Source organism: Zonotrichia albicollis, chromosome Z (genome assembly GCF_047830755.1).
Source record: "Zonotrichia albicollis isolate bZonAlb1 chromosome Z, bZonAlb1.hap1, whole genome shotgun sequence".
In the NCBI taxonomy this organism is placed as follows: Eukaryota; Metazoa; Chordata; class Aves; order Passeriformes; family Passerellidae; genus Zonotrichia; species Zonotrichia albicollis.
This window is the reverse complement of record NC_133860.1, coordinates 27,032,135-27,047,505: the sequence shown is the minus strand read 5'-3', so window position 1 is coordinate 27,047,505 and position 15,371 is coordinate 27,032,135. Positions and strand designations below refer to the sequence as shown.

General features: G+C 35.1%; 1 protein-coding gene across 3 annotated transcripts in view; it reads right to left on the bottom strand.

The window, feature by feature from the left end:
• Positions 1 to 521: 521 nt before the first annotated feature.
• Positions 522 to 15,371, bottom strand: part of CHD1 (chromodomain helicase DNA binding protein 1) — a 54,869-nt gene continuing 40,019 nt past the window's right edge. For 2 of the 3 annotated variants that reach the window (XM_026798136.2, XM_005495346.4), the window contains exons 26-37: positions 14,630 to 14,760; positions 14,105 to 14,243; positions 13,252 to 13,402; positions 12,235 to 12,357; positions 11,728 to 11,865; positions 9,240 to 9,503; positions 8,711 to 8,851; positions 5,789 to 5,967; positions 3,830 to 3,926; positions 3,543 to 3,600; positions 2,401 to 2,611; positions 522 to 2,201 (exon numbers count right to left, since the gene is read on the bottom strand). In XM_026798136.2, the coding sequence (XP_026653937.1) occupies positions 1,838 to 2,201; positions 2,401 to 2,611; positions 3,543 to 3,600; positions 3,830 to 3,926; positions 5,789 to 5,967; positions 8,711 to 8,851; positions 9,240 to 9,503; positions 11,728 to 11,865; positions 12,235 to 12,357; positions 13,252 to 13,402; positions 14,105 to 14,243; positions 14,630 to 14,760 (1,996 nt within the window). In that variant the 3' untranslated portion in view covers positions 522 to 1,837. The remainder of the gene's footprint in view (positions 2,202 to 2,400; positions 2,612 to 3,542; positions 3,601 to 3,829; positions 3,927 to 5,788; positions 5,968 to 8,710; positions 8,852 to 9,239; positions 9,504 to 11,727; positions 11,866 to 12,234; positions 12,358 to 13,251; positions 13,403 to 14,104; positions 14,244 to 14,629; positions 14,761 to 15,371) is intronic. The other variant, XM_014272954.3, reaches the window with a different exon arrangement.

Sequence of the window (15,371 nt, the reverse complement as noted above, 5' to 3'; positions counted from 1 at the left end):
CAGCTCCTTAAAACTGCTTTGCTACCAGAGTACTTCCCTGGGATCTTACATTGTGAGTGGAGCCCTGCAGCTACCCAATTAGGGCTGTGAAACTCACAAGATATGTCTGTGGATGACAAACTATCTCACAGGGACAAAACAAGCAATCAAGCTTCAAAAGGGCATCAAAGGTACTTATCCTAGGGAGTCTCAAAGGGAGGTCAGGGCTTATGTTAACACCACTGCCAATCCTTCAGTGAGAGATGCCCAAATCTTTTGCAAGTCCTGTTGATTGTGGTGAAAGACTCTCAGAAACCAGCAACTGTCTGAATGCTGATCAGACACCACAACATATGCATGAAGGATCAAAACAGGGGAAAACATAGCGGAGCAGAGAAAAACTGCAGCAGCAGATGCAGCTCCTGCCACCTGATGCCAGGCTAGGTACCTTCTCTATTTATCACCAGGAATAAAATTCAGTAATCCTGGGGAAAAGTAACACAGTATAGAAAAACACAGCAGAAAACTACAAGACCCACATGTCCTTTTACTTTAAATTTAATTTGTCAGATAGAAGTTATCTATGTACAATCAGTGTGCATTGTAACAATTCTGTCAGTAAAGTCATAATTCAAATCTTCTAAAATACTAACTACCTGCATAGCACATTTGACATTATTGCCCATGTTGAAGAGGGAACATATGAATTTACAATTAATTTTGATTGATTTGGATACTGAATGTTCAGGTATTTGACACACCTCCTTTAAAACCAATGCACCTGAAAAGCTTTCCAGAGCACAGTTTAGCTAGAAATTTCTTACCATTTCATTACAAACAGTCACAACATCAACAGCTTAATACAGGAAAAAGACCCCCCCCCAAAAAAAACCTCCAAACAACAACAAAAAAAAACCCACAAAAACAAACCGACCCCAACAAAAAACCAAAACAAACAAAAACTAACCAAAACAAACATAAATCCCCCCAAAACCACAAAACAAAACATGTATCGAAAGTATCAAAAAAAGGGAGCACTAAATGCAAGTTTCCTTTCCCCATTTTTACATTCTGAACAGTGACTCCATCAAAGTTTTTTACTGAAACATGTACGTACACTGATTTTGTTTCATAACTGTGACAAGAAGTCCTGAGTTGGTGAGGAAAGGAACAGTCAAAAAAAGCCTGAGGGGGGGGGCGGGGGAAAGCTCATTTAATAAATTTACAACAATTTACAGCCATTAGTTTGTGTTTTGCTTTTATTTTTTTGTTTGTTTTGTAAAAAGGCATTGTAACTGATCACAAACAGGAGAAATCCTGACTATTTTACAGTTATAGGTACAGAATTTAAATATTCAAGCTTGTGATGAAAAGCGGCAAGGTGGTCGCAGTGTACAATGTAAACAAGTAGCTTTGGAAAGTGAACAAAGTCCTTGAGAATTCTTTACTAAGAAAAAAAAATATTCTCCCCATTCCCTCCTGAAATATGAGCACAGGTCAGTGTTTAAAAGTTCATTTACAAACATAACTTAAAACATTATCAGCCTCAAACCACTTTGACATGAAGAGTGTCATACTAAGATCCAGTCTGAAATGGGCAGTGTTGAGGTCCCTGTAAAAGTAAACATCTTCAATTTCTTAAAAAAAGTGCCACAGCATTTGCAGCACAGTGCAGCATAAACTTTAAATACAAAAATATTTTTCTTCTGTTGGGATAATAGACCTTGCATCCTGGAAAGAAGTAACAATACTGCTACTGATAGAATATCCCGTCTGTATCTTTCAAGTCATGTAAGGCAATTACTGTGTTAATTTACTGTATATGGCTAAAAGAAGGTCCAGAAAATATCAGTCTTTGTTATGTTTTCCGACTACTCCATGTATGTTCAGGTGTACTTTTGTGATCTGATGAATGTTCAAACGGAGATCTGTGACCGAGGGGAGATCTTGAACCATAAGCAGATCTCTGATCCAGGGGTGACCTTGGGGCACTACCTGAAGCTCTATGGTCCATTTGCCAGTCTGAGTGGTACCTATAATCTCTAGGAGATTTATGATGGCTGTACTCTGAAGAGGAACGGTGATCTGAATGTGTCCTGTGGTCTGAATGGGAACGGTGATCCAAATGAACCCGGCTGTCTTTTAGACTCCCTTCCAGGCTTGACCTGTGGTCTCTGCTCCTGTAGTCATCTAACTTCCTGTGTTTACTATCACTGTAGTACCTAAAAAACAGGAACTTATTTGTATTAGTTACTGGTAACACATCAAGAGCCACAATCATGTAAAATTGACAGAACTGCATTAGAGAAAGATCACTGTTGTAATTTTGTGTTACTCAGAAGACTGGCACTTCCTACAAACATAACTACAAAAACACAAAGGGAATTCTTACCAGGTTTCAAAATTGCTAAAGAAACTCACCTGCTGTCTTGTTTGTAGTGATCCCAGTCTCTGTGATCTTTTCCATTGCTGAAGGCTGAATAAGGCCTTTTCCTGGAATCATTTTTCTTGTAAGCATCTCCCTGATGCCTGTCCTTATGATGATCATGGTATTGTGACAGATGTCTGTCAGAGGAATAGCTGTCCCTGCTACTGTCATCATGGTTTGTATTCTCCTTCAACCTTTCCACATCTGTTTAATAAAGCAGAGGTTAAAAGGAAATACCATAACATTTTTACTTCGCCTAATTCAAACGGCACTTCTATCTGTCAGCTGTAAACCAGTATGAAATGGACATAATTTAAAAGAAAGAAGACCTAAATAGCTGAAAATCAAATGCAATAATGCCAGTGAACACAAAAAATCTCAGATTTAAGAGGAAATCAAGCTAGAATGTAGATGCATAGGACTTGGAAATGTAGATGCACAGAACTTCTCAACCTCTCCAGTCTATGAAGCTGAGTGTCCAAATGGGCAGTGAGTAGAGAGTACCTTCAGTAGAGCAATTTTAGATAGAATGGCAGCAACTTCCTCTCTAAGAAGGCATAGACTTAGTATGAGTAATAGTTTAAAGAAACACCTTGTTAGCAAAAAAATTTCAGTGGTATTCCTAAAATTTGTGATTGTTGATTTTAAGTCCATGACAATATACTTGGAAGTTCAGTAACACAAGATTAAATAAAGCACTACATACAAAAAGGCAGGTGTGGAAACATGTGGGGAAAAAAATGAGTGTTAATGACAACAATAAAAGACAGCCCCTGTAACTAAAAACTGTGACATCCAGTCAGACTATGAGACTATAGTCTTTCATCATAGTGACACTGTGACAGCTACTGTCTCAGAATTTCTGATAAGTTTACAGGTTTTAAGTAGACCTCTTGCTCTCTCCAAAATTTAACACGAAAATAGGTTTTTTTTAAAGGATGCTCAAATAACCTAGTAAGTACCAGCTTCACTCTGCACTCTGCTGGATTTCAAGAGCAAATTAGTGAAGGTTTTCGAATTAGTCTATTACTGTGGTACTTAACCATGTGGAAAACAGAACCAGAAGACATGTGAAATGAAATAAACATGAATACTTAAGGTATTTAACACAAGAATATACTTGAAAGTTTCTTACCTGGATTTCTAATTACATGTGTATTCACATGACCGCTAATATTCTGATCGCTGTGTTGCTAAAAAAGACAAGTACACTTTTTACACTGGTAAATGTACTTATTAGTAAATCCCAAAGTTCATTTGAATACATTAGAAAAATACTCTATCAAAAGAGACTATTATACTGCAAACACAAATAGCAACTTGAAGTGTATTTCCATGTTCTTCATAATCGTCTAAATCTAATAAAAGTTATAATAATTAAAATATATATATGTGTATTTCAAAACTATTTAAAAATATTACCTGAGACTCTTGACGTTTTTTGATTGCATGTTTATACAGTTTGTGCAGCTTTCTGGCATCGAATTCTGTAAACTTAGATACAAAAATCCACAAATTTCTGAGGAAGAAGAAAAAAAGAAAAGTTGTAAGTCTTCTTTAAATTTCTTTGCCCTTTATTACGTAGCAGAACATGGATTTGACTGAAATTATTTGAACAGTACTTCAGTAAACTGGAAATGGTATATAAGCTACTCAATATTGCCAAATTGCACAAGAAATGTTATCCGGTTGTAAATTAAATATCTGAAAGACTGATCCCTTTAAAAATTTTTCACTTTTTAATATTTATTGTAAGTACTTCAGAGTGTGAAGAGCAAGGACAATAGTACTAATAAGAATTGTTAAATTTTTGTAAAATTCTTATTTAAAACATAGCTATCAGTTGATATATATATATCTTCTAAAAATTTGTTTGAATTGTGAGTATTTACCAGTGTGTGAATTAAAAATTTAAGTACCTAAAGGAAGTAAAAATTCTTTCAAATGTGAAATTTCTTACAGGATAACACACTTGACACAACAAACCTTATTGTATTAAACCATCAGCAAGAGAAATTTTCCACAGACTTCTGAAAGTCTAGTCAAGGTTTTTGGAAACAAAGTAAGAGATGTGAAAGAGGACAGAAGTCATAGGGTAATAAATCTGTGCCAAATCTGTGCTTGAAGGAACTGAAGAAGAGCAAAGACAGTTTTTCACTGTCAAGATGCCAAAATTCTGAAGAAAGCTTTTTCTTCCATGATCACAGGTGAAGTTTTTTTATCAGATACTTATTTTTTTAGTGAAATTTGCAGGTGGAATGCTTAGAAAAGTCTACAGAGTACAGTGTTCAGAAATATTTGAAGTATGGGGGTTCACAAAGCAGCAGGATTTTCCTTCACTGTGATTATTTAAACATGATAATTTCTGTCCACAAGTTTGACTACGTATGCAGCCAGTCAATGCTGTGCCTAATGAGATCATTCTAACTTAATATAAACTACAATACTTCTTATCAAATGTAGCAAAAATAATTTTATTTATCTACACATAACATCATAGCATTATTCTCAATAACAGCTCTATTACAAGTTTCCACTTAAAATAATAAAAAAAAAAACTTCCAAAACCTAAGACACGGATCTTGCTTTTGTATCTCAGATCACCTTACTATTTTCAAGTAAAGGAAGTAAAATCAGCAGAAGCAAATTACACTAACAGAATTCTTCAAGAAAATGCAAGACTTAAGAATTTGATATATATATATAATCAGAGGATGTATTTTCAAGCACAGAGTCGTTAACTGAACATTCTGACAAAAGTAAGTCAAATTGCATTAAGAATATATCAATGAAATACAAGACCAGTATTTTTTTCTTAGTTCTTTTTATATTGTCATCTGATATAGATGTAAACTCTTCCCTCACTTTTCAAGTGCATCTGAGTACATTATAATAAATACTTGTCATCAAGTAACAGTTAATACACAATATACAATTTCATTTTAGAGTACATTAAAAAAAAAAAGAAAGAATCCTATAACTTGGAATCATACATTCAACACAATTTTAGAACTGTATTTTCAACTTGAATTATTAAAAAACCAAAATGACCTGAAGTTGAAAAACCAGATCGTTAAAGGTAAGAATGGTTTTCACTGAACACAGTGGCAGTGACTAGTCCCTAGCATTTGCTGTCAGTGTTAAAGAGAGAGATGTCTCCACCTTCTGGACAAAATACAGGGCTCTGCATCAATGCTTAAAGTCAATCCATTACAAGTCAGAACAATGTATAATTACCTTTTAATAGACTCCTATCGAAAACAGCAGAAAGATACAAGAAAAGGGGAAAAATAAACAGGAGAAATAACTAAAACCTGCTCTTCTCAAAGGAACCAATTGCAGACTTCCCTTTTTCAAGTAAAACCCAAAAAAATAACTTACTTTCTCCACTGTTTAATTTGTTCGGGACTTGTGTACTCCTTTAGACACTCAGTAATATGATCCCCAATTTTGATAAGACACTGTCTAGTATGTTCCAGCTGTTCTCTTTCAGAAAGGCCTTTCTCTGGTCGATCAAGCTGTTTCAATGCTGCCTTGACAGGTCTCATTCTTTCTTTGCACTGTAAAATGGAAAAAAGGAATGTATCGATCCAAAAGAAAAAAATTAATTCTCAAGCATGACTCACCTTTTACTGTGATATATAACCACAGGTGAAGATAGGATTGTTAGAAGTCAAATGAAACACAAGGCTGTCTCAGAGGTCTAAAAAATGTTTTACATGTTCCCTTTGGAAGATTATCAATCCAACTGGAAATTCACTTCTCTATGAAAGCATCAGATTGTATAAAATATGTGTATCCAGCTGCAGAAGGTGCCAATGTGTATATCTCAAACATCAGCAGTCGGATAGCTGTGAAGCCACATTTTTTTCTGTTCAAAACCCACTGCTGTGGACTTATATGGCAGGTCAGGGACTAACATACTGATTTTCATTCAAAGTGTGTAATCTACTAATAAAACCTTCTAAGCTTTTGCAGACCTGCTCACTTTTGAAGTTCCTTTCTCTTGCAAGCTTCCAGGAAGCTCGGGTGATGTCTTCCCCTTAAAGGTAGGACACCACTAGGATATGGGAAAGCACTAATTTAATATATAGGATTTGTGAGGAAAAGGACTTACTACAACCGTATTTTGCAATTACAACTCTGAGCATAATCATGTAGGGCAAGACTTACCGCCTAAAAAGCTACACAAACTCACTGTCAAAATTAAATATGAGAGTGTTCAGTACATTTCAAACAAATACTTTCTGCCACCATTACACTTGGCATTCAACAAAGGATCAAAACTGCTTCTCTTGAGCATTTTTCAAACCTCACTCCTTTGCAGATATTAGCAGAAGTTAAGCTACCTAGAAGAAAGCTAGTTTGGGTATAGGATCATAAAGGGTGGAAACAACCTCCAAGATCATTAAATCCAAACTCTGACTGAACACCACCATCCCAACTGGACTATATCAAGTTCCACATCATTGTTCTTTTGAACACTTCCAGGCATACTGATTCTATCTCCTCCTTGAGCAGACTGTTCACTGTTTAACCACTCTTTCACTGAAGAAATCTTTCCTTACATCCAACATAAACCTTCCCTGAAATAGCTTGTGGCTGTTTCTCCTTGTCCTGTAACTGGTTCCCTGGGAAAAGACCTGATCCTCACCTGGCTACAACCTGCTATCAGGCAACTGTAGGGTGTGGCAAAGTCTCCCCTGATTCTCCTTTGGGCTCAAAAACTCCAGCTCTCTCAGCTACTCCTCATAAGACTTGTGCTCCAGACCCTTCCCCAGCTCCATTCCCTTCTCTAGACTGGCTTCTGCATCAAAATGTCCTTTTTGAACTGAGGGGCCCAGAACTGAACACAGCACTTGAGATGTGGCCGCAGGGAATGCTTAGACTAGCCACAGATAAAGGTCATGCATTCTTGAATTTTCATATTCTGAATCCAGTGTTTTAATAACAAATCCAGACAAATCCAGTTGGCATGGTTTAAATTGCAGACACTTGCTTAATCATACATCAAACTCCAATAGCATGGTACCCATGACCAAAAGAATATCCTCCTTGTCATCAAGGTCACTGTCAGTTAAGCCTGAACATTTCCATTTGAAAGTGCACTTAACTAGTATGTTTAGACTGCACCTGACCATGGCATAATAACAAACACCAATCATCTCTTTCCCCCATTCTTCCCCACTATATGCTACCAAACCTAGAAAAACCAAACAAATACCTGGAATGGAATGAAATGGAATATCACCATTACCAGGTAAGCATCTAGGGACAACTCGGAAAAACTGGGGAAGCTGTTCCATTGCCATCTCATGCCACTAAGGAATCCATTTGGTTTACATATTAAACTTGCCACAGATTAAAGTAGCTTTTTAAAAGACAGCTTACAGAGTGCAATTCTTAAATAGAGAAGTGATCAGAAATACGTAACTGCATATCGAAATCAAATTATTTTCTGTCATTAGCCACACTGACATATCCACTTGAATCACTCAAGGGCCATGCTGAAAATCACAGGTGAGTTAAGAATAAACCCATGATTAAAGCCATAATCACAAGAATCCTACTGGTGTTCTCACGGCCAGTACCACAATACACCGAACAGACCTAGCTGGCAAAAACACAGCTGTTGAAATCTGAATGACAAAACAACCACAGCTGTGAAAGTACCTCGCTGATACTTTTCCATAGGCCTCAGCCAACCTATAAAACTTCATATAAATTGTGCATATACATTTTTCTCAAATGTCAATTATATTCTTGTAAGCAGTAGTGATTAAACAGAATTCTTTTGGTGTCAGAGACACTACCTCAGCAAGATATTTCTAAGTGCTTTAGCATTGTTTCTTCCTGTGTTTACTAACTAAAGTTTGCAATACTTCAGAAGAGAAGTGCTGAATCCTAGTTTTTCTTGCTATCTTACAAAGAAGAAAAGCATATATTATATGGTGAAGCCAAAGACTCCATGAATTCCATTAACATTCATTCCAATCTGCTCTTAAGAAGCAGGATATACAGGTGATTCTCATGGATAAATCTTTAGTTAATATTCTCAACCTATTAATCCTACAAACTGTTGGGTTTTTCTATTATCTTGCATATATACCACAAAAATCCAAAATAAAACTCCTAGAACAGAGTCAAAAATCACTTTGGTACACTGTCAATAACATTCATTGACCCAAGACATTGCAAAAGATCACCTGTGTTACTGTGCCAAGTAACAGTATCAAGAATATCAGTAATTGTCCTCATTTAGACTATTAAGTATACACAATAATTTATTAAAAGGTGACTTACCACACTGAAAGTTTTCTGATCTAGCTCTTCAGATTCTTCTGATATTGGAACTGGTTCACTAGATGCAGTAATATGAACTGGAGTATCCAGCAATGGAATTTTTTTAGTTTTTTCCTTATTTTCGGATTTGATTTCATTTACCTAAGAACAAGATACAAAAATATTTAACTACATTTTATTTTGGTTCTGCAATTATAACAGATGACAATACCCATAACCACTGCATTCTCTTCAATATATAAGAATAAAATCTATGCTGACATTCAATTACAGCACATTTTACTTTCTCTGTGAAATGGTAAAATAGAATTTTTTGCATACATTCAGTCCAATTAAGAGCTGTATCACTGAACTTCCCCATTTCAAATGCCTGTCCTAATGATTTCAGGTAGTAAAAATAAAGCTTCAAATAACATAAAATACTTTACTGAAATGACAACTAATCAGATCCACAACATTTTTTCCAAAATAATTTACAAAAACCTGGTGGCCTTCTCTAGCACTATGTAAGATAAGTAAACCTAGTTACCTTCTCTTCCTTTACTTCTTTTTCTTTCTGTGTGGATTCTTTTACTTTGTTTTCTCTCTTTTCTTTAATATCCTTTTCTTTTAATTCTTTCTTATCCTCTTTTTCTTTTTTGTCCCTTTTCAAATCCCTCTTATTTTCCTTTTCTTTTGTCTCTCTCTTTTCTTCAGCCTCCTTCTTTATACCAGTATCTGGCTCAGGCTTTTCTTCATTTTCTTTTTCTGCTTTAAATTTTTTATGCAGATGTTTCACTGAAACAATCTCATCCTGCAATATGCAAGCATATATGTCACATCAAATTGGGTTCCTATCTATACAAGTTTTGCATAGATTAAAACACTTTTTATCTGTGAATTTTTTTATTTCTGGACATAGATTTATCATATCACCTCTAAATAGAACTGAATGCAGTTGGTCAAGAAATATGAGCGCTATGCACTCACTTCCTTGATGTGACAAAGCAAGTACTGATTGGTGGAGGCAGTGGGCATGAGAAATTGTATCCAGTTAACTTGGAATAAAATTTGAATTTGATCCCTTTAAAGGCTGTTAGACTGAAGACCTGAAATCTAAAAGGAAGTATGGTTTTGCAAAACTGACCTGGTCAGTCAAGCTAGTCAAGTGATGGGAGATGTTAGAAGACCTCTGATCTAATTAGCTCTGTCCCAATCCCATATTAAACACTCACAGAAGAAGGTAACAGAATCCCAACTTTCTCTTTTTCAGAACTGGTAATTTCACTAGGCTTTAAAAATATCTTTAATTACTGACTCTCTGTTATGTGCCCATTTAACCTGTTTTGGAGGTGAACAAAGTATTACTCACTGCTCTTTATAATATTCACTGAAAAGGTCTAGGATAAAAACTAATATCCTTTCAGACACAGAAAAATACTATAAATAAAGTATTATTATAACACAGATGAAAGAATCATTATCATGTTTGAATTTATTTGAACATACCAGAAAGGCACATACAGAAACTGCTTATCTGTTGCATGAAAACAGATGAAAGACTGTCTAGTACTTGAACTGAACCAGTTACTTACAACATGTATGAAGTTATGAGCTCAATCAGGGCTAAGTTTTAGTGTTTAGGTATCATGGGAACTACTTTCTAGCAAAAATCCAATGATTTGATAACTTTTTTGTTAATTCTGGCAGTAAAATAGGTAAGTTTTAGATACTGCACACAGTATGGAATCTAGGTAGCTAAAGCCAGTAGTTTAGAAAGGTTGCAGTACACAGTCCAGTATTCAGAAATGGTATTGTTATTCAGTGCCCAAAAGTACTGAAGCGATGAGTACCTGCTATTAACAGAGAGGACAGCATTCTAGGCAGTTTCGCAAAACACAGTTAAGTCCATCAGCTGATGGTAGTGTCTTTTCTTTTGAGTGGAGATGAAGACTAACACTCATTTTTAAAGCAGTCTGAACAATTAATTTGCTTAGTTTTAGGGTCCAGTTGTCCCCATTAATGTACTGGCAACTGTGGCAACATTTGCAGGTCTTAGTCTTACATTCCAGGCAGATTATTCTAGCTATAAACACAGGGCAGTCTACATTGATTTTTTTTTTTTTTAATTGCTGGCTTCACATTTTATTCTTTATAGTACAATTTAAATACATACACTGAAAGAGTGATTAAAAATTACTATTTTTTCATAGATTTATAATGGCTTTTCTAATGCTAATTTTAACTATGTATTCCATAAGTAGTTTTTCTTTTAGAACAAGCTGACAATTACAACAGCTTGTAACTGTTTGCTTTAAACAAAGTACAGTATTTTATGGATTATAGAATTGCAGTTACTTAATTCAACTGCTTTCAAATCATCTGTGACATGATTCTAAATTCTATCCAAATTTTTATGTCTAGTGATTTTGCTATGTGATGAAGAACAAAAATAAAAAGACACAACAAAAGCACAATACCAAGATTAATAATCATAAGTAAAAAAACCCAACAAGGTTAGTTTTTCTGAAAAATGAGAGCCATGATGTATACATGAGCTTTCATATGCAAGCCTTGAAATACAATTTTTTATGCTGTGCATTCCAGTGGAGCTTGGCGACATTTTTCTCAGCCTCAATAAAAAAGTCTTTACCTTAAGAATCATTACCAGCAGTAGTAACACATGAGCAACATCCAGTAGTTTTACAACTGTGATTTGCAATTCTTGCAAATACAGGGCTAATGCTTAAAAAAAAAAGTTGAAACGGAGCGATGTCACTATTATTTAGACTATAATATTTTAATAACTATTTGGAAAACTCATAATTCCTTATTTATTTATTTATTTATGATTAAACTGAAATAGATAGTCTTCCATGTGCTTGTATGATGCAACATCAGCTGTAGTGGCCACAGGAAAAGAATGACATTCAGGTGTTTTAATTTTATTAAACCAAGCAGAAGATGAAATAGAAATTGATACTAACAGGAAGAACTGAATGTATGGTAAGTATCTTTACTGTGTGAAAGATACTCACCTTGTTATTCTCATCATCATCTTCATCAGATTTTTCTGACGGTTGTGGTGAAGAATCACTTTTTATTTCTTCTTTTAATTTTGCAGCCTTTAGCACCTTATTCTTCTTAGTTCTTGTTTTCCTCCTCTTTGAATTGCCCTGAATGTAAATTGATCTCTTTAATCATGTCAACTGACAGGCATTCCAGCACTATATTTGCAAAGTAAGATTTGGTTTTACATCAAAGAGAGAGTTCCTTTTACTTTATTTATTGCCACTAATGACCACCACTTTACTCAGGACTGCAGACAGAGCTTAGTGCAACAGTAGAGAATACACACAAATAATAAGCGACTAATACTATATGAAACTTGCAATTAATATCCTGAGTTTGTCTTACATTCTAAAATTAGGAATAGAGTAATACTACACAAATAAAAAGTGTCGAACTGAAAAATTAAAAGGATCAGGTGACATGCCAATCAGCATATTGTTTTACCTTATTAATGAATGCCACATTTTACTTACTGCTCCAGCAAGCCTTTGTGCTTCCTTCCTCGCAAGGTCTTTATTCAGTAATTTAATGAGGTAGTCTGCACGGGTCTGTAACTGCTTTGCCTGGGGTTTTTTATCTGGATCATCAGGCAAAATCTGAGGAGAAAATGGTAGCATCACAACTGTGAGTACAGATTATCAACTTCAGGTGGTAGCCTAGAGCACATTCCAGCTATACTCAGTAAATATATCAGAATGTTTAAAGTGAAGGAGAATTTCATGTAAGTTTTCATTTCTCTCCCATGAAACCAATGCAAGTGACCAATGCAGTTTTGGAAATTGCATCAGAGTTTAAAAGCAGCTCAAGAAACCAGCCTCATATTTCTATCTCCACTCTGATGTTTCATCTAAGAAACCAGCCAGTCACAGAACTCCAGTGTCTGACTCATTCATCTTCTAAATGCAGGTGCCAAGAACACAAATACATGGTTTCAAAAGCCAGACAAATTAATGAAAAGCAGGTGTAGGAATCATGACTAAGCAAATTTGGACACAAACCTGTCTTCTCAAATCCCAAACCTATAGGTTGTTGTCACTGTCACAAAGTTTACTTCACCCCAGGCTTTTCCTCAGTATCTGCTGCTCACTATTGCTAAGAAGTTACTGCACTAATTCTAGTATAGCTACTCTCAATTGGGAGTGGAAGACAGCTTCAACTGAAGAACCTGGGGATTAAGCCGGGATGGAGAAACAAAACCAGAACATCTGAAGTAAAGAAAGAAAAGACTGAAAAAAATCAAATTACACAGAACCAACCACGTGAGAATATGAAAACACACACTGACTGCAAGAAGGCATGCTTCAAAATAAATACTCAAGACCCCAAAATTTAGTACTATACTATGAGAAGGATATGAATTACATATGAAGCACAACTGACGTACATTTTTGCAATTTCATTTATCATAAAATAAGTTCTTTCAGTAACACTACTTAGCAGCATCAATACCTAAGCAAACAGTCCTTGATGAACTATTGTAGACGACATACCTTCTGTGTCAAACTGAGATCAGGATCCATTTTTATCATTTCCCAGCTGCCATAACCATATTCATAGATGCCTATCAACAAATTGGAGTCATCTTCCTTACCCCAGTCTATATCAAAATGAGCCGCCTTAGTGTGGCATGGGATGACATATCTAGAAGAAATGTATTAGAAAGAAAAATACATGATTTTTACATCTGAAATTTAGTGAGGGGAAAGAGAACATACTGAAGGTAATGTAACTAGATTTATTTTCTCTGCTCAGATGCTGGTAAATTTAAGAAATTAATCCAAATATTTATAATAATATTTTCTTAGTATTTCTATATCACAGTTATTGAAATCAGCACTGGAATGTGTTATTAAGACTAAAATATGAAGAACAGATATCTATCTGTAGCCATGAGCTTTGTGATAGGATCGGTTAGCCACGAATAAAAGCAAAAATTAACATCCAAGTGTTCTAACGAAGTGGATAGCTTAGGAACTGCAATACACAAGGTGGCAAGTATAGAGGGTAGGAACAACTACTGCTGCACTTTGATACTCCTCTCAAGCAGAGGTGACACATTTAGCTCCTCCTCAAGCCTGAATTCTAGTCCTAATTATTATTAGTAATTGAACACAGTTCATAGTGAATACAATTGACAAATTAAGGCTCTTACTGGCTTCTGTGGCAAAGGAAGAAAAAACAAAGTACAGCTGTGGAGCAGGTTACTGCTGCCAGTTCTTCAAGGAAACAGAGGAATAGAGGGACAATGCTTTTAACAAAATGTTTGAATCAAAGTTGCAAAAAAAAAATACTTGAGAAGTTTTCTGCATTACTACTCCCTTAAAAATATGCAAAAATCAGTACCTTTTTCTTTCTTCTGGATCTGAAGGAATGGATTTGTGCAATGGTGCCAACTCTTCTTCATGAGAGATGACTAACTTTGCATTTACTTGCACTCCTGAGATTCGGAATGTTGGGCCTTTAACCTTCCCAAGTCTACCTCCTTAAAATAAATGACAATGCTATTAAAATATTTACTTTTACAAATAACATCAGAAAATGTACAGAAAACAATTATATCACATCACCTTTTCTTGATCAAATGCTTGAATTAAATGCCTCAGAATTGAAAAGTCCCTACTTAACAGGAATACATCTAAATTTCATAGCAAATCAAAAATCTATTTCCTTTTTCAGTGGTAAGTCACACAGAAAGGGGAAAAAGTCACCTTACTATAACTCTGGGTTTATTTAAATTATCCAGTATGCACCCTAACAGTTTTGTTTGTATTTCCCAACAAAACTGTTTTCTGTTATAATCAGAGTGCAAGAGTGACTAATTTTTCTTGTCAATTTTCACTGTACTCTCAAGCCCCCTGAATATTGTACCTGCTCTTTCTTGTCCAGATGAATTGTCCTTTAAGGCTTTAATGCATCCATTATGTACAAGCTCTCCCAAACGTCTGAGGTCTGTCTCTGATTTATCAACTAGCTCAGCATCTCTAGCTACAGCATCTAACCTGTAATAAAAAAAAAAGACTAATTTTTGTAAGTTTGAAAATTTGGCAGTTGTGAATGATTTCTTCAGACTTGAAAACAAAATATATGATATATGAAGTTAGTAGTCAGCTGTGGTTTCTGTTTGGTGTACAATTTTGATCCAAGAAAAAAACCTCTACATTACTGAGGTATGAGAACAATAAAACAAGAACTGTAAAGAACCGTAACCCTAGTGTTAAATTATTTCACATTTCTTTAGAGAATGAATCATTAAATCATACACACATATATGTATCATATGATCATATGCACTATAAATATTTGTAAGGATTAACATTTTTTAGGATGGGAAGTTTTTCTTAAAATAGGAATAATGAAAGAAGCTCAAAAATGACAATTGGCAATATGTAAAATGCAAAACTAACTTTGACAGAGTGGATAAACTGATAGGCTTTCAACAGGCTTATCAAACATGAAAAGTGAATGATTATCACCAATGAAGAGTAAACAAGTCAGCAGATACATAAAAAGGAAGTGCTCCTCCAAATGGCAAAGTCCGTTGTGTGGCTGTCTGCACACATACCATACATGAAGAAAAGGAAGATACTACACTATAGTCACTCTATATTCA